The 20,258-nt window shown below is 34.7% G+C and overlaps 2 protein-coding genes and 1 pseudogene across 2 annotated transcripts; 2 read left to right on the forward strand and 1 right to left on the reverse strand.

Moving 5' to 3' along the window:
- The first annotated feature begins 4,110 nt into the window (after positions 1-4,110).
- LOC147399417 (methyltransferase) lies at positions 4,111-6,149 on the forward strand. Its single transcript, XM_086444778.1, has one exon. The coding sequence runs from the start codon at positions 4,461-4,463 to the stop codon at positions 5,970-5,972; it is 1,512 nt and encodes a 503-aa protein (XP_086300904.1). The 5' UTR covers positions 4,111-4,460; the 3' UTR covers positions 5,973-6,149.
- A 5,869-nt stretch (positions 6,150-12,018) lies between these two features.
- Positions 12,019-14,121, forward strand: LOC147399418 (cation/H(+) antiporter 15 pseudogene; annotated as a pseudogene).
- A 4,677-nt stretch (positions 14,122-18,798) lies between these two features.
- Positions 18,799-19,748, reverse strand: LOC147399419 (uncharacterized). The gene has a single exon (XM_086446596.1). The coding sequence runs from the start codon at positions 19,728-19,730 to the stop codon at positions 19,215-19,217; it is 516 nt and encodes a 171-aa protein (XP_086302722.1). The 5' UTR covers positions 19,731-19,748; the 3' UTR covers positions 18,799-19,214.
- Positions 19,749-20,258: the final 510 nt, after the last annotated feature.

The raw sequence follows: 20,258 nt of genomic DNA on the forward strand, positions 1-20,258 counted from the left end.
TAAATTATTATTGATTCAAATAATTTTTATAAGAAATACTTAATCATATAACAAGTATGTTTACAATTTACACAAGTGGAGAAGACAAAATTATGAAAAGGTGAATAACCCTAATGAAGTGCAATTAGTAAGTCAGAATAAAAGTTATAAAAAGAAATTTATTTTTTAAGATTGATGTGCAACAAGTACTTAGTACTGTGCAACTAACCTATCCATATAAATAAACAAGATATATGTTATTGTCACACCAGCTTTTACTAATGCCATATCCATTCTTATGTAAATCACCAAAGAATTGTACACATTTGGTGTGGCAATAGTAACCATCATAAACAACTAAATAATTAATATCACTTGATGATACATCTCTTTACAGTTGGTCAAGGATTCAGCCAAATCAGCCGCGTAATTCAAACCTTATAGTTGTAAAGGTTCATTCTTTTTGAACAGTTTAAAGCAGTTGGTCATCATTGTGTCGGATGAACAGTTTGACCATCTAACCAACCCATGTGATCAAACGGTTAATACATCATTGGATTGCCAGTTTTCAGCAATAACAAATTCATCTGTGGGCCCTAAAGTGGACCGTGTAAAAAGCTGTAATTCAGTTGGGTTTGGGTAACTATGTCAATGGGCCGTTATCCCCGGGGAGAGATTTCTGCATTTCGTGGATCTTCTGGAACTAATTAAAGAAGTAGTGGGCCCATCTTGTCGTCCATCAAAGCCACACGGGAAAAGGACCAAAGCTTATTTTGCTTTTTTTTATTTTATTTAAGAGATAAATGACAGTTAATAAATAGAATTTCAATTATTATATATGTTCGAAAATGGGATCATAAATAATAATGAGTCAGCGCCAGCTATGCCCACTAAATCGTCACGAGAGAATCGGATCACTATCTACTCATGCTGGGGCCCACTTCTTAACTGAGGCGTTCCTAACCATATCTAATTCCTAAATGCTCCTATTACTTCGTTTATTTACAAAAATGCCATTATGATAAATAATTGAACCTTGTGTCAAGTGAGTTTGATGCGAAGCTTTGTATCCAAAAAGTATGGGAACACATCAAATTAATACGATAATTTGATTCTAATAATAGAAAAGATGAACCCAAATATATTTTATAATTCAAAATCACGACTCTAACAGAAATTATGTTTTCAAATTATATTTAAATAGTTTAATAAAAATAATCAAATACAAATCTTCTTTTTTTTTTTTTTTTCTTGATATCTACCGTGAAATACAGGTCAATTTAATTTCTTTATTAAAACTCTTTTAATTTTCTCAAAAAATTCACTATCTTAACCCTTGATAGGACTATATATTTGGCCTTCATGCACATGCTATCTTTATCAATTCACTATCTTATCTACTTTCATGTCAAGATGTGAAAATCTTAATGTCAATCTAGCATGACTTGTCAAACAAAGCTCAATCTACTTCATCCTAACCTAATCCATTGCTATAATATGCATATATGTAAATTTATATAGTTAGAAGTATAATTTTATTATAACAAAAAATAATTAAAGCATATTTTAAAGCAATGAATTTACTCTCATCTCTAACCATTATATTCTCAACTATGATTTTGAAATTGTTTTTAGATGAATGTAGTATCAAATGGCTCGAAATTACTTTAAGATGTGCGTGAAATTTATATTTTATACTTTATAGGACTAAAAATAAGCCTAAATAACCTAAGCTTGACACAATCATTCTTGGGCTTAATCGACTTACAGACAATGAGAGTTTTGTACTTATCTAAGATATAGCCCACCTCTTTAGGACTAGGTTAAGAGTTGTCCAAACCCAACTTAAACCCGTCTATTGACAATCCTAACCCTTAATTTATTTTCCAAAATCATCTAACATAGAAACTTTAGTTGTTTTATTCTAAAGTGACAGATGTAGAGGTGTGTACAGAATCATAGATGTTTTCCTTGAGATACGAGTGAAAAACATCACACCTCCACGCCAGCTCAATTTTGAATGCATTGTCCTTGACGGTCACTCTAGGATGACTTTATACAAAATTAGGTAATTAGTTACATTGTAGAAAGTAAATGAAAATCTTATACCAAAACAAAGATTAAAGAAGTTATTCTAAAAAATGCAATTTTTTTTTTTACAAGAGAGCTCAAGGGGTGGATGAGTATCTCAAATATTCATAAATAAATAAATAAAGTCGTGATTTTTTTTACGCCCCCTTTGACATACACTCCCATATGCTCTTTGATGTGGCATGTGCTAGAACCATATAGATCTTTTTTCCTCGGGATGTACAACTGTAAATTCTCATAAATATGTGCAGTTGTGTATCCTGAGGAAAAAAGATCTATGATTCTAATGCATACCACGTCAAGGGGCTTATGTCAGAGGGGGCATCAGAAAATCATTATTAAAAAAAAAAAAAAAAAAAAATTAAGAGTATCTCTAAAGAGTTGTCATCTTCCAAAAGCAAGATTTGGTGTCTATGTGGCACTCTTTTATTAGAAATTAAATACATTGGCTTGCAGGCCATGTAGAAAATGACTTGATTAGGTGCTCCATTCTAAAAATCCAAAAGAAATACGATTACGTACACATTACGCTCTTAAGCCCTTCGTTCTTATCCATTTGAAATAATTTTTTATTTGAAATCTTCCAATCTTAAAACTTCACGCATTCAATTGGTAATAAATATATGAAGCATTAATAATTGAGCAAAGGCTAGCAATGTCATATCATGTGCCATTCCATTTTAATATTGTTAATATCATTATCCCTAAATTGAAGGACTTATATTAAGGTAGTTTTAAAGAGACAAACCATAGCCTAAACCATCCCCAAAACCCATTGAACCTAAATGACTAAGCTCAAATCCAACCCCATTAGACTCAGATTGAGTGTAAGTTCATTTTTAAACTTTTTAAAAATATAAATCCATCCACTTTTGTGATTGTTTATAGTCGTTTAACAATATTTTTCAGCAAAATAGGGAATAATGATCTAATCTCCATATTAATTAAGAAATGAATTGAAATGAGAGTAAACTTATTATTTTATAATGGATTGGTATCGATAAAGTTATGAAAAATGACTCATGAGAAAACACATGATCTTAACAATGTAAACATGAAATCCAAATTTTATATGTATCCAGATAACAAAAATCTCAAGGATACATCTCATTCATCAGATTTTAATTGTAGAGATTCTATGTTTTCTCTTGAGTCATTTTTCATGAATCATGAACCTTTAGAAGCTAACCCTTTTATAATGTATCTAATAATTTATTTTAGAGTTGTAATTTTCTGACATCTCCTAACATGGCATAGCCAATAACCATAGATTTTTCACTTGGGATGCACAACTATATATCCCCATAAATATATGCAGTTTCGTATCCCAAGAAAAAGAATTTATGCTTCTAGCACATACTACATCAGAGGTGACAAAAAATCATTACACTTTATTTTAATATGAAATCATAATCTAAAATGTATAGTATATAAAATATAATAGCATATTGGTTTGGTTAGGTCCTATTTCAACCATGATTTCATACTTGATTTGACATCTTATATTGTTTATGGACGAGACTGAGTTGTCTGGGACAAGTCAACTTGCCGTGGATGAGATAAACCGTTTAATTCCACTTACAATTATTTATTCATAGATATTTATACAAAGATCAATATAATTTCTTTTTAGAAAATAAGATAGATTAGAAGATGTTTAATAATAAAATTATATTTTATTTAAAAAATAAATACTTAAAAAAAAAGGTCTAGACTAGATTTAAAATCATGACTAGTACGGCATAGTTTTTAAACTCATCCGAAATCGAAATGTCTCACAAGACGTCTTAAATGTATCGAAAAATTCGTCCGAGACGACTCGGTATCGGAGCTGGACGAGACGAGACGAGTAGGACCCGGATTTAATGGATTGTAACGGGTCAGCGGACCAAATTTGCTGTCTTAGAACTGGCTGTAAATATTTTCAAGAAATTTGCCAATTCGGCTCGAATATCCGAAGGGCATTTTCGATATTTTAAGGAAAAAAAGCTACCCTCGTAAGGGAATCCAAGAACCGCGTGTCAAGTACGAACCTGTTCCGGGCTTGTTTGCACTTTCTCTGTATAACGGCCCTTTTCGCTCTCCTCTTCTTCCTTCTCTGCCCTAACCATAACGAAAGAAAACCAGAAAGAGAGAGTTTTGTGTGAGAGAGAGAGAGAGATGGAGTCGACGCAGAACTCATGAGAGAAAAAACAGGGGACGGAACGAAATACATGGATTCCCATTTGGCCCTTAGTTATCCCCTCTATTTTAGCTTCTACTCCTTCTCTAACTCCCCAAGAACCCTAATTGGTGCTAACCATACCTCTGCTCGTTTCTGCTCTCGCTAGGTTTACAGTTTCACTCCCTATATCAATTTCTCTCTCCTAAGGTTTCAATCTCTTACAGTCATGGAGCCTACAAATGGGAAATCAAGCTTGGTTAAAAATCTTCTTGTTCGAGTGCTTTTGTTCTGTGTTTCGGTTCTCGTCCTTCGATTTGCTTACGTAGTTACCATCAGAGGCGGATCTTGTGATGCCGGCGACTTTTGCTTCTTCTCTATCCCGGAAAACCTAAACTTCGCCGGTGCTCGTGTTAGTATCGGAGCCTCGGCCGTCTCCGGAGAAGGATCTTCTTCTGGATCCACTCATCTTGATCTCTGGACCAGCAAAGAATGGAGGAAGATTGTCGATTTCTACTCATCTTTGTTCCAAGATCTGATGGCTGAAGGTTACCTTTCTCCCAATTCGAAAGCTCTATGCGTCGAAACCCCATTGGGGCAAGATGTTTTTGCTTTGAAAGAGATTGGTGTCCCCGATTCAATCGGCATTTCGAAGAAATCATCCTCTCCGTTGGTTCGATCAGGCCAGGCTTTCCGTCAACCGTTCGATGATGATACTTTTGATTTCGTGTTCTCCGGTGGTGGAGGACTTGATCGATCGGTTCGACCGGTTGAATTTGCTTCTGAGATTGGAAGAACTCTTAAACCCAAAGGATTTTTGGTTGTTCATACAGCTTCAGTGAAAGATATGTATAGTTTCAATTCTTTTATTGGTTTGTTCAATTGCTGTAGATTGGTTCAATCACGCGATATCGACGGTCCAGATCCTTCCATGCCGTCTATCCGTGAGATTGTTCTGATTAAAGAAATTGGGATGGATGGAAATTCGATGAATAAGAGATCTGTTCCTGGTTATAAGCAGGAATTGATACAGAAAGCAGAGCTACTGATACCAGAGGAGCCATTGAAGCCTTGGATTACGTTGAAGAGGAACATAAAGAACATAAAGTATCTCTCCTCCATGACTGACATAAGCTTCAAGCGGAAGTATGTGTACGTCGATGTTGGCGCTCGTAGCTATGGATCGAGCATAGGTGGTTGGTTCAAGAAACAATACCCAAAACAAAATAAGACCTTTGAAATCTATGCTATTGAGGCTGATAAAACATTTCATGAAGAATACAAAAAAAAGAAGGGTGTCAATCTCTTGCCATATGCTGCGTGGGTGAGGAATGAGACTTTGTTCTTTGAAATTAACCACGACCCAGGACAGAAAATTGAATTTAAAGGCAGAGGGATGGGTCGAATTAGACCCGTTCAATCAGCCACAAGTTTTGTTGGTGATGTGGATAAGATTCAGGGTTTTGATTTTGCAAATTGGTTGAAGAATACGGTTTCCGAGAAGGATTTCGTGGTGATGAAGATGGATGTGGAAGGGACCGAGTTCGATTTAATTCCAAGGTTATTTGAGACTGGAGCGATTTATTTGATTGATGAGTTATTTCTTGAATGCCATTACAATAGATGGCAGAAATGCTGCCCTGGAGAGAGGAGTTCTAAGTATGTAAAGACCTATGATCAGTGCTTGGAGCTGTTTTCTTCTCTTAGAGAGAGTGGAGTTCTTGTTCATCAGTGGTGGTAACAAGTAACAACCAAACACTTCTTTTGTGATAATTGTTTTTATTTTTCTCAAAGATACTGTTTTTTTATTTGTTTAAAGTGGAAACAATTGTAGTTTTTTTTTTTTTAATTTCTGTACTGTGTTTCTTAATGTCTCTTTTTTACTGTTCAACAAATAAAAATTGGAGCAATTTAGCAATTTACACTGTTATTTGTTTTTAAAGAATTTCATTAATCATTTTTTTCCTCTATTTCCTTGCCTCTCTGAGAGAGATTGTGCTTCTAAGTGAATGGAAAGTTATACTAATGCTGTTTCAGTTTTATCAGAAAGTTGAGAGATTCTTCGCTGTTTAATAGTTTTTTTAAAAATTATTTCTTATCTGTTCTTCGTTCATATTTGTGACCAAAATAAGTCAGGAAGTATGTTTGAACTAAATCAGATATTTACCATTTTAATTGTTTCTATTTTATTAAGCCTTTAGGGAAGACACTATTGATGGGAAGGACTAGAGTAATGGAAGTGTAAGAACATTCTACTTAGGATATGTTTGATTGCATGGAAAGTCACTTTCCATGGAATTTGAAATCCATGAAAAATTAGTTGTGGAAAATAGGTAGGGTTGGAAAATCAATTCCATTGTTTGATTTCACTTGGATAAAATCATGGAAAAAATATGAGAAAAAAGAAGAAGAGGAGAAGGAGGAAGAAGATGAGAGGAGAGGGAGAGGAAGAAGAAGATGACGAGGAAGAGGGAGGGGGAGGGGGAGGATGCGGCGACGGTGACAGTGGCGACGGCGACGGTGACGACAACGGAGGTAAGTGAGGAAAATGGGGGGAGAACGTGGCGGTAGTGGTGGCGGAGGTGGTGAGGGATGGAGAAGAAGAGAGAGAGAGAAGGTGGTCGGAGAAGGAGCCGACGGCAACGACGATGGTGACAACGGCGATGATGACGACGACTGCGAGGTTAGTGTAATGGTGGTGGTGGTGGTGGTAGGGAAGAATTGATGATGGAAAATATGGGTGGATTTTATTTTCCCACCCATATGGGTGGGAAAGTGAATTCCATGATTTAGTGGACTTTTTGAATGGGGTGGAGAATGAATTTCCATTTCCATGTGCAATCAAACACTTGAAAAATGTCATTTTCCATGGAAATTGATTTTCCACCCTATTTTCCATGTGCAATCAAACATACTCTTAGAGGAAATTGAAAAAAATTGGGTTCAAATAGGGGATTCTAATGGAGGTTTTATACAAATCCATGTGATAAATTGAATTATCTTGGTTAACAAGCTTGTTCAAGAATATTTTGGTGTCTAAAAAATGCTAGATTTTTATAGTACAATTACTATGACACCTATGTATTAAAACAAGGGAGTAAAAAAGACCCATTGTTAAAAAAAAATGGATTGATTTGGTTCGGTTCTAGATTAGGGATATAACAGAACCGAACCAATTTTTATATTTATTATAATATATTGACTTTTTTATTTTTTTTTCTAATTTTTTTTTTTCATGATTTTTATTTTTGATGTATTATTGCGTGTGATGCTTTATTTAATATTTATTTTGTTTAGTTTTAAGTTTTAACTATTTTAATTTTACTATTGAAAATAATGAGTATGAAAATCGAGAATCGATCAAAACCAATGTTGATTTAGATTGGTTCGGTTCTATAGGGTAATTGGATTGATTCGATTCTAAATTTGTAGAATCAATCATGTTTGGTTCGATTTTGATTTTGCCACAAATCCAAACCATATGCACTCCTATTTAATACAACGAAAGCCTATGTAAAACAAGGGAATTTTTTTTTTTTTTTTCACAATTTGAATGCACTAGAAAAATATGAGAAAGAGAGTAGCATAATTTTAAAACTGGTGGAGTCAATTTCAAAGTCCGAGTCGACTTGAATAAATTTCAAGATGGCACCCCAAAATTCATTGAGAACAAAATATAAATATTATTATTTTATTTTAAAATTCTAAAAAAATACTTTATAAACTTAACTAATTTTTGTTTGGCTCATACTTATCAAAAAAAAAAAAAAATTGTTTGGCTCATCCAAGTCAACTCACAAAACATCAAATTGACTTGGTTTGTTGTATTCCTTTCAAGTAGAGTTTCTAAGTTGTAAAACTATGATTAAATGGTTGAGGCTCTCCATCAAACATGTTATTAAGATATTACGGATTTTCAAGGAAATTTATATAATAAAATACAACAGTAGAGACCACTTGTGTCGGATAAATGTCCTATCATCTATTGTGAACTCACTTTACTTTTCCCTTTTGCCCTTTCAACTTTAATGTATTTACTCTCTTCCTCCCTCCACTCCCTTCTCTTTTTCAATAGTACTCCTCTAACTCTACTATATTTCTTCTTTTTCATTTTCAACATCAAATATTTTTTTAATAATACTCCTCCCATTTTATTATTTTTTTTCTTTTACTTCCTTAACTCCTAGAGAGGATGTTTGTCATAGGCACGGGCGAATTCTAGTCTGTATTAATTTGAAGAAAATCCCCATAAATCTTTAGGCAATTTGTATCTTTCCTCTTTTCTCGACTGTGTATTTGATTCTAATTAGGGGTGGATTTACAGTGGCACTGCTAGAGTTTCTCAAACTTTAAATGAGTCACTTAAAATTTAACATTTTTAGGATCTTTAGACACTTTGCTGCCACAGAATTTTAAACTGTCCCCCAAAGAATATTTTAAACTTTGAAAGGAGTCATTCATATAAATTAAAATTTCTTAAGATTTTTTAAGGACTTTGCCTCCTCAGAATTTTGTAAATTTGAAGGAGCTACTTATAAATCAAAAGATTTTAAGATCATCAAGGAATTTTTCCCCTCACATAATATTTTTAAATTTTGAAGGAGTTTATAGTAATTTAGTATTTTTTATGTCAACAAGACCACATGTTAGAAATCTACCCCTCCCCCTCCCTCCCTCCCTCCCTCCCTCCCTCTCACCCCCGGAAGACAAAATCTTGGCTCCGCGCCTCCGCTCCTACCTCTAATAATCGTTAAAAATATGAATTAGGGATTGCAATGGTTTAGGTTTGTGCTGTGTTCAGGCTAACAGTATAATTCGTGAACACTGCTGATTAAAGTGAAAGAACCCCTTACTATAAGGAGTCATTTATGGAGAAAAAAAATAAAAGACAAAAACTCCTTAATAGTCCAGATATTTCATCATCTATATGCATTATATATGGATTAGGTTCAACATTGATCAACACGACACGATAATTGAATGAGTCAAAAATAGGATTAAACGGGCTGAGAGCAACTCCAACATCCTCTTTATTATAAAGAACCAAACTACAAAAATTGGGTCCAACAGACTCTTTACAGTCAAATGCTGAAGTAATGAACATGGAAATCAAGACAAAGACTTGTTATATCTAATGAGTTTCTTTGACTCATTATTATTAAAAATATAATATAAAAACATAAAAAATACTTTACTTATTAACTTAGTAAGATTCAAATCTTATTAGGATTGGGCACATGGATTATCACATTGACAATCGATCACAACATCTTTCTAGATTTTATGGAAAAACTCTTATTCACACAAAAAAATATTTAATTTTTTAGCCAGATCCAAAGTGTAGAAATGGACGGTTACCAAACTCCCAAAATTTAAAATTATAAACGGTAATTTCTTTTTTTTCAAAGTTCTTAGAATTTCGTTCTCTAGAAGCATGTAGCGTCAAATCATGTTTTTGAATTCCAAAATGTGAGGTCACGACTCTTATTAAGATTTGAGTCAATTTTTAATTAATGAAAGATTTGTTAAGTTTGTTGGAGCGCCCACCAAAACTTGGACTAGTTACAATAATATTTGTTAGATATTGACAAAATACACTCTTTATTGTAGAGAACATTGTTAGAGATACTTTGATATCTCTGACCTAGACATGACCAGATTAATAGACAAATATGATTAAGCTCAATTCAAACCCATTAATTTTGGGTCATTTTTAAATCCTCTTGAGGTGGGTCGTTTTAAGAATGAGTCCGACTAGCCTTACTAAGGGTCCTTTGGCTCACCTTGAGTTTCTCGATAAAACTTAGGGTTGTAGTGTTGGATTGTTGATGTTGTTATCCATTTGGGCAAAATCACCCTTAGTAAGACTTAAAATCTTACTACATTAGTAGGGAAGGTGTTTCACGTTAAGAATTGCCACCCTTATTACGAGTGAGTTGGATTTGTAAGAGAGCAAGCAAATCCTCGTAGTACTTTATTCCTGAAGTTTCCAGAGTCCATGTTTAAAAGTAAAATCTAAGACTTTAACCATATCATGACCATGATCATGTTAAGACTCCCAAAATATGGTCTTCTGACCATAATAAACTGTTACCGAAATTAATTGTTGTGGTCAGCCTTAATAAACGTTACAACAAGAAAATATACTATAATTGACTTGACAAGGTCCTATTTCTCCTTTATCCATTTCTCTATATGAGAGAGACACTATTCTGTCTGTTTATCTCTCTTATTCTTTCTTCATGTAACTTGCAAAGACATAGATAGACACGAGATATGGAGAAACGAGCAATGGGAAATAGCACAGCAGTGCTGTGCCAATATTCAGGATCGAATTTGATTTACTCAAAAGGTATATTTTATGGGGATGACTGTGCACCTCTCCTAATGCTTCAGCTCTCTACATTTGTCATTGTCTTCCAAGCAACTCATTTCTGCCTCAAGCCTCTTCGACAGTCATCTGCTGTTTCACAGATCATCGTAAGCTCCTTTTCTTTAATTGAATACCCTTGGTGTTGGTCGGTGACCTTATCAAAATTTTTAGTGCCAAGTTCAATCATTTTTGCAAGAATTGTTAATTTAGAGAATGTACAATTGTTGAGAAAAATAGGAACAATCGAAACAAAACACAAATCATGCATATAAACACATATTTTTCCGTGGTTCCCTCAAGATTGAAGTATGTCTATGGATCACACCGATTCCACTATGAAGAGAAAACTCGACCAGCGTGAAGGCGTGATCTGATTTACAATACCTCCTTGTTGATCACCAGTATTATCAGGCTCCACAAACCTTAACAACAAGAAGCCAATATTACTCCCTATATATCTTATGTTTATTAAATTTTAATGCCAAGTACAATCATCTTATGTTTATTAAATATATTAGAAGATGTAGCTGCATTTATTAAAATTTATTTTGTACCCTTTTCATGAATCATGAACACTTATTCGAAGCGGAAGTAAAAAATATATTTTTAAGGACAAGTACAACATATACCATGTTTGATAAAGAAATTTATCAAAATTAAAATTAAAGGATGATAACATGACCGATATACAAAATATTTTTAAAAACACCGTATGGCAATGTAATTTTGGCTTCTGGATTGCTCTACTTGGTAAAGCACCCCATTCATAATAGATTTGCTAGGATTTATAATGTCATTAATAAAAATATACACTCCAAAAATCATTCGTACACATTGGGCGTTGAATGCCCCCCACAGGATTGATCAATTGCTACATGCATATTGAAAGCATGCTCAAATCCATAGATTATATATGTATCTCACCACATATATATAGATCAATTCCCTGGGGTAGACGATACAAGACATTTAGCGGGAAACATACATAGGTTGGCTTGTTAGTCAATTCTGATGTATGGGTACAAGATTCACGCTACATACATCATCATCATCAAAGCAAAGCATGTCTTTTTCAGTTTTGGGATCAAATGATAAGCATGTCATGCTAATGATTTATCTATAATCTTGATGAATGACTAGACTGGTATAATCCTTGGGCCTTCACTTCTAGGGCATGTCAAAGGCTTTCCATCAAAGTCATTCCCCCTAATCAACAAAAATGTAATAGATGTAGTGGCAGAATTAGGCCTAATGTTCTTCGAATTTGTGATTGGGGTGAAAATGGACTCTTTCATGGTAAAGCATTCCGGACAGAAGGCCTTCTTTATAGGTTTATCAGTATACCTGTCTTCCCTCCGTAGCTTCAGCTATGTCTGCAACATCCTTCGTTGTCATAGCTGTACCCCTTACCGAGCTCAAGATCTTGAACACCGATCTTGGACGCCATGCAGTATCTTCAGCTATGATATCAGACATAATTGGTATCTCCATGACAGCCGTGTTTCTTTCCCTGACAAATAACAAAGGTAATATAATCGGATCGGTATGGGGGCTAGTTTCATGTATTGGAATGGTGGCCTTCATTGTTTTTCTCATCCGACCAGCAATGTTATGGTTGATTACAAAGACTCCCAAACGGAATTCTCTGGATGAGTTCCATATAATCGCCATTTTTTTAGCCATTTTGTTGTCTGGATTTGTCAGTGATACCATAGGTCAACAAATTATCTTAGGCCCATTGATTTTGGGATTATCTGTACCAGACGGGCCGCCGTTGGGAGAAGCCTTAGTAACTAAGCTTGATTCCTTTGTTTGTGGTATTATCTTCCCAACTTACCTTGCTGTCAGTGGGATGAAGACAAATTTATCTTCTATTCGATTACGAGCTTCATGGATCTTGGGGGTTATCGTCATTTTCGCTGTCCTCGTAAAGTTTGCTGCAGTGATGTTTTCTTCTCTCTATTTTGGCTTTCCCCTCAAAGAAGCTTTTGTGCTCGGCCTCATGTTCAACGCCAAAGGAATAGTTGAGCTTACAGTTTTGAACATTTTTAAGGACACCGGGGTAGTACTATACTGTCTCTATCTCTCTCTCTCTCTCTCACACACACACACACATCACGACACCAACACAAAATTCAGACTTAATTAGACAACTTTTTCATGACTTGGCGACTTACTATAACAGATCTTGAATGAGGAAGTATTCTCTATCGTCGTTATTGCAGTGATAATAGTAACTGCAATTATAGCACCTTTGCTGAGCACTCTCTATGATCCACAACAGAGAGATACTTGTCCTCCAAGAGGACAACAATCCAACATGCCATATATGATGATGAACTCCGCTTACTTGTCTGCGTTCACAAGGAAGACAATGTCCCTACTATCATCAACCTTCTCGAAGTCTCTAATGCCACTGACGTGAGCCCCATCAATATCATCGTCCTACAACTCACTGAACTCAGAGGCCGCTCCACACCTATCTTGATCCCCCACAACCCCAGAGTACCCTCTTGTTTAGCTCCTCCAACACTATCGTCAATGCTTTCCGACAATACGAGTTGAACAACCGAGGTTTAGTCACCATTGAACCCTTCATGGCTGTTGCACATTTTGCAACCATACATGATGATGTCTGCAACATTGCATTAAATAAGAGGGTGAACATGGTGATCATCCCATTTCATAGGCAATGGGCTATTGATGGCAATGTGGGATCAGCAATTCATGCCATAAGAATGTTGAACCAAAACATCCTCGACAAAGCACCTTGTTCTGTGGGGATCCTAGTGGACCGTAATGTACTAAGTGGAACCATATCAGTCCTAGGACGCCAAACATCATCGCGTTGCTGTCCTCTTGATAGGTGGGACTGATGATGGGGAAACACTAGCGTATGGTGTACGAATAGCGAGACATCAACATGTAAGCCTCACAGTAATCCAACTCATTGCATTTAGTTGTGATAATGCTATGGACAGAAAGCTTCATAGCGACATGGTCAACGAGATTAAGCGAAACATTGTGGGCAACAACCACATAAGGTATAGAGATGAAGTGGTGAAAGATGGGGAGGGGCTTGACACTATGATCAGAGGCATGAGTGAAGATTACGAACTTTTGATTGTGGGGAGACACCAAAGAAAAGACTCGAAATTCTTAACTGGGCTCAAGGAGTGGATTGAGTGCCCAGAGTTGGGAATTGTCGGAGACATGCTTGCCCAGCCCATTTCAGGGGCATGTCTTCAGTACTCATTGTGCAACAACAAGCCACAAAAAGAGCAAGATACATGAATCAATCCATGCATCCAGTGGAGGACAGTAGAGATGTTTTGATTCATAACATGTGACATGAAGCACATGATGATGCAACATGGGAAATTTCAATGGAGAGATTTGTTTAGGCAATTTTTTTTTTGTAAAGTGTAGAAGGAAATATGTTGTCTTGTCTAGTAGTGTTTATCTTCTCTACCTGAACAATTAGAAATATTTAATCATTCAATGTATTGAAGGTTGACAATGATGTGTCAACAATGAAATACCTACCGTAGGCCACCCATCTCATACAGAGTTATAAACAGTTCCTCTGTTTATTGTTGTAAGAATGACAAACATTCATGAAGAGAATAAGTGAAAGTGTATCAATTTGTGAGGGTCAAGTAATTAAACTACTTGTTGCTTTATTTCTTTGTTTATATTCCCGCGTGTAGGCCCATGTGCTTAACATTTTAGAGTATCCTATGTTATAGTAATTAAATTGTCCATGTCTCAAAGACAAATCCATACAAATTTCAATCCATTCTAACGTACTTTACTTCACTAAAACTTGACTTGAATTTGAAGAATTTGAACCCCTCGTTTAAATGCTAATTTAAGGTTGTCTTTAATATAGTTTGTAACGTTGGTATGTACCAATTTTTGATGACGGTGATCTTCATGATGAGATGACTTGATGTACAGTTGGATAGACAGGTTGATAGATTTGGTTAAGCATTTAACAAATAAAAAGAGGGATCAATCGATTGCATACTTCAAAGGTTTATTCAAATCCATTCACCAAGCTTAAAGTTGAAGCTTAAAATAATATTGAGAGATCATAACCGAATTGGAAGTCAAAATTATGAAAATTAAGAAAAGGGTTGGGGCATACCAAACATGTGCTGCATCGATGATGAAATATAATCAAAGACATATTTGATCCTCAAATAATAATAATTTTCCAAGCTTAGTGAAAAAAAAATATGTTTGTTATGGTCTGAAAAACTAGAAAAAGAGAGAGAGGGAGAGAGAAAGGAAACATTCACCAGGTCTTCCTCCGGGAAGAGGTCATTCAACCCAAGACCTCAAAGTTGACAACTATTTGTCCTAAATGATATTTTGCACAGGTCTCAATAATCATCTTATGGCCACCCTCCAACTTTTCAAATATAGAGTCTGGCTTTGAAATGATCAGGCCCTTCAAAATTTTGAAGAAACCCTCCTCGAATCAAGACATGTGGCATTTTGTATTTATTTCACACCCCTACATTTCCATTAAAATTTGAAATACCTCCTTAGAAATGCCATGTGTAATCTAATAGAGAAGGTTATACCAAAATTTTGAAGTAGATAACTGCTTCAAAGTTTTTTCCTCAAATATACAAGGTAGAGTGTTTTAAATTAATCCCTAGAATAAGAAGTTCTGATCTCTAGGAAATTTTTCATTTTTTTTTCCCTCTGATCTCTACTATCTATTTAATGTTTGAGATTCACCACAAGCGGTTGAGATTAGAGGAAAAACGAAAATCTTGTTGTCTGGGGATAATTTTAAATTTTTGAAGGATATATTTTTATAAAACGCTATCTCATCAAATATAAGAAAATATATCTCCAAAAAAGAAAGAATAATGATTTTCTAATTAGAAAGTTTTCACTCCGTCAATACTCAGCTGATGTGGCATGGACACAGAATCATAGTTCTTTTTTCTATGGATACACAACTGCACATCTCCATAAAACCCTCAACATCTCCCCCTCACGCCATTGTAAGTGTGGAGGTATTTTTGGCTTTTAAAAATAAATAAATTTGAATGACATTGGATACTTTGTATCCAACCTCTTGTACTCTTGTAAAATTTATACAATCCTTATCATTTAGAAATAGAATTTGTGACTAAATTGGAAAAAAAAAAAAAAATTCAGGAGAGCTTTATTTCAACTTTAGGAGAGAAGATGTAACACCTTGGTTTGAGGTCTATTGGTAAAAGATTATTATTATTACTATTTTATAAGTAACTGAGTTAAGGAAGAGAATTTGAATAAATATATAGAAAAACACATTGTTGTGGGGTGGGGGGGGGGATGGTCCATGTGAAGAAGAGTGAGAGAAAATATAGGTTTGAGGGGAAGTGCCAGCTTTCTCCAGCATTTATTTGTCGTAACATGTAGAGATCGCGTTTTCAAAACTTTGGATTTATATGGGAGGATTCCATTTTTTTTAATGAGTATTATATAAAAACAAGTGTAGGAGTTGAGTCCTCGATCCAACAACCAATACTACCAACTCTCTCTCTCTCTCTCTCCTTTTTCCTCTTTACCATCTCAACCTATTATTATTAAGCTTCCCACATTTGTTCCAAGTAAATAAAAATGAAAAAGAACAAGAGAAGCCTAAGTTACTATACTAAGGTGATGGACATTTCTTGACTATGAAATTAAGTTTACTTCTCTATATATTTAAGTAATTGTCAAGCTTAATTAAAATCAGAACTCTCGGTTTTCTATCAATTCTTTATATAGACTCAAAACCATTTACTTCCTCTCCTTATAATAAACAAAAAACAGATTTCTTTTACTTCCCAAAATAATATCCTGACTTGTTATTGAATATTACACACTTTTGTGAGCATAAATATAGCCATTGGCCAATAAATATATGAATTGTCGAGATGAAATAAAATAAGAACCATCTTCTAGTGACACATGTTACATTGGGATACGAATCAAAATTCTACTCAAAGCAGAACAATTTGCACATCCCATATGGGTACAAAAAGGATCCAATCTGAGACAATCCCAACTTTTTTCAAGTGTGTTGTTTGTTACCATAAGTCGACTCCGTATACAAGCTCCCGACTCTCGTAGAACTCTGATATACTGTTTAAGTTTGCTTTGATTAAAAAGAATATTTGACATACGCAATGTAGACATGAGAACCTGGCACAACGAGGACAAAAACAAACAATCAAGAGGCAAGACCAACACAATGTTTAGGACACCTAACAAAGGTGCACATGTGCAATCATGATTTGTTAGAAAAAGAACAATTCAAGACATACCAACCATATCGATAAATACACAAACAATTAGTTTCATTATAAAATGGGGCGCCATTGAAGGAAAAAGGACATAATTTTCTTTAAAGCTCTACGACTATTACGTCTAGTTATTAATTGACTTGATTGTTAGAGTAGATTCATACGCAGGTATACTACCAGAGGGAAGAAAGTTGGATCTTGATATTCATCATCCCTCTTCTCCAAGAATGAGGCTATGATATTTCGCTTTCACAATTCTTCTAATCATGTGTTCGAAATTGGGTAACCTCTTAACTTATTCTATTGCAAGTAAAGAAACTTTCGTGGGATCGGACATGCAATCGTAGAGATTAGTCCATATCCCAAAAGGGATGTGGGATACCTTACATTATCAACAAAAAAAAAAACAAAAAAAAAAAAAACGATATATATTTTTCTCTAACAAGAATTGTTAGAAAATAACCCTATGATCCGAAGTATAAAATCAACAAGAACACAAGAATTACACAAGATATATGTGGTTTGGTCAAAGCATCGAATACGGACGAAAAATGACGATTTCACTACATTAACTAAAGAAAAATTAGGTTACAATTTCTCTCTGTCTCTCGTATATTTCTCACACTCTTTCGGGTTTCATCTCTTACCTTTTATATACTTAGGGTTACAAAGAGGTTAAACGGATCAGATCCAAAATCAAACCAAATGGGCCCAATATTTTGCCCGAGGGCTTCGCCCCCGGACCCCCGATAATGGTGGGGAAACCCCACACATTACTAATTAAACGGGTTGTTAACGAATCATCAAAATATTTGATTTGAATCCACGACAATCTCCATATAGAAGAATAGAAGACATAACCCAATAAGAACTATTAAAAATCATACAAGACAATGTTGTAATTAGTAGGTCTTAATATCAGGTCAAAGTTAGCACAAGTGTAGTGAATTTTTGTTGATGATCATTGGAAGGAGTTGTCTAAGACTTAAATGGTTCGGATTAAATGATTAATGATTATTTTAAGAATGTTTGTTTGACCATTTAAAATGAATTCTCTTTATTAAACAATAAATGTGGATCAAAGAACATAGACCCTTCCATTGCCTAGTGATAAGGCTTGCATTAAGATAGTCAAGTCAATTAAAATTGATGGAAAAACTAAAATAAAATTAGCCTAAGACCTGTGAAATTGATTGGGACACTAAATCGTAATCATAGTTCTAAAAAAAAAAAAAGCCTAACCAAACTTTCTATTAGTTGTTCCTTTAATCACATGATATCAATTTTTCTCAAGACGATATAGATTTTAAAGTGTTGAGTGTAGATTTTCCTCCACTCTTGGGTGTCATATACTAGTCAAGCCTCGTAATCCTCTTATATTAATTGCACTCCCAGTTTCTAAAGACCAGTCTTTTGAAGTAAATGGTTATCAACATGGTATCAAAATGTTAGGTTCGTATATATTACGGATTCAAATCTTTCCTTCCTTATGGGTCGTGGGGAGTGTTGAGTGTATATTTTCCTCCACTCTCAAGTGTCTCATACCCCAATCAAGCCCCGTAATCTTCTTATATTCGTTGTTCTCCCCTTCTCCAACAGATCGATCTTTTGAGATAAATGGTTATCAACACAAATAAACTCTTATAGATGAATAATCAAAATAATTTTCAAGGTAAATCAAGCGAAGTATGTGAATAAAACACAAGATGTACATGATTCAACTAAGTTGAGGCCCGTGAATGAGGGATAAAGAAGTTGACTAATATTGAAAATGATTACAACCCTAAATTATATAATGATTCCTTTCCCAATCCCAAATCAACTCTTCCAAAATTTAAAAATATCATATTTTCCCTTATTTCAAGACATCTAACCCAACATTTACCAAATTAACAATTTAGCATTCAGAGTACGTGCCTTGGTGTGACTTGAAAATATTAACACAGCTTTAAAATAAAAATAAAAAGGAGTTAAAGATTAGTAGAAGTAGAGAATAGTATAGAACGAGTTTCTCACTTTCTCTTTCTTTTTTACTTTTGAGCAAATCGAAAAGTTCAATTTCCCAACAAAAAAATTATTTTATCTGAAGGAAAACTCCAAATCTTACACAATTCTTATGAGTTGTAAGTAATAACTTTTAAAGGGGAAAAATAAAGTACATTTTATCCACAATTAAATATTCCCACAAACATTTTAAAAACAAAAAAAAATACCCCCACTTGAAATTTAATGAATCAAGTCAATTCCCCAGACACATTATTTGTATTCTTCCATCTGGCCTGAGTATGTCAGATTCCAGCCAAAAAAAAAAAGGTCATGAATCTTCTGAAATGCTATGAAGGTGAGGCCTCCAAACCTTGACTCGGCCGCTCCGACGATCTCGATGTGAAGTCTTGTTTTCTGAGAGAACTTTTTTATTTAAATTTAGAGAAGAAGAATCGTTGTGTGGAACATGAGTAGTGGTTTTGATCTTCTTGGAGGACTTGTTGCTACTTATTCTCTTTTTTTCTGGTAGGGACGAGGATGGAATTAGAAAATATATACTACCCCTTTTGAGATCGGATTCTGGAGAAATAATCAGAATTCGATGTTGAACCATAGATTGAGTGCATGGTTTGCTCAAGACATGGTTTGGGTTGGCTTCTAGAACCTCTTTTGCTGAAATTGGACGTGTTATCTCTTCTACTAATCCATTCAAATGGACGATCCTGATCACATCTAGAGCTCCACATGGAAGAACACAAGCCAAGCAACACCTAAGACTGTTACCCATCTCTCTCTCTCTTTCTCTTTCTCTTACACAGATGTTTTCTCTTCTCTTCTCCTGCATTTTGTGATCAAGGGTAACAATGTTATATAGGAAAACCCAACTCACGAGGACAAAGAAGGCATAGTTTTATTTTATTTTACATTAGATTTGAAGTGACATAAATGTCCTTGTACGCTTTGTTGTACCTTTCTAAGCTTTATATATACGTAGATGCTCTTGATTTTGTCCTTTCTTGTGAACTACTAGTTTACTTAAGACGCCATTTAATCACTGAGTTTGATCGAAGTAACCTTGCAAATGATTGTGATGTCCGCAAGTAAAGGGTACTCCGGTCCTTTTAGAATTTCCATTAACATAGGGAAGTATTGTTAGTGTAGTACCATAAGCACAATAAGATTGACATTTAGGGTATGTTTGATTTCATGGAAAGTCACTTTCCATGGAATATGAAATCCATGGAAAATTAGTTGTGGAAAATAGGTAGGGTTGGAAAATCAAATTCCATTGTTTGATTTCACTTGGATAAGATCATGAAAAAATATGAGAAAAAAGAAGAAGAGAAGGAGGAAGAAGATGAGAGGAAGAAGA

Source organism: Akebia trifoliata, chromosome 6 (genome assembly GCF_017979445.1).
Source record: "Akebia trifoliata isolate Shusen 1 chromosome 6, ASM1797944v1, whole genome shotgun sequence".
Taxonomy (NCBI): domain Eukaryota; kingdom Viridiplantae; phylum Streptophyta; class Magnoliopsida; order Ranunculales; family Lardizabalaceae; genus Akebia; species Akebia trifoliata.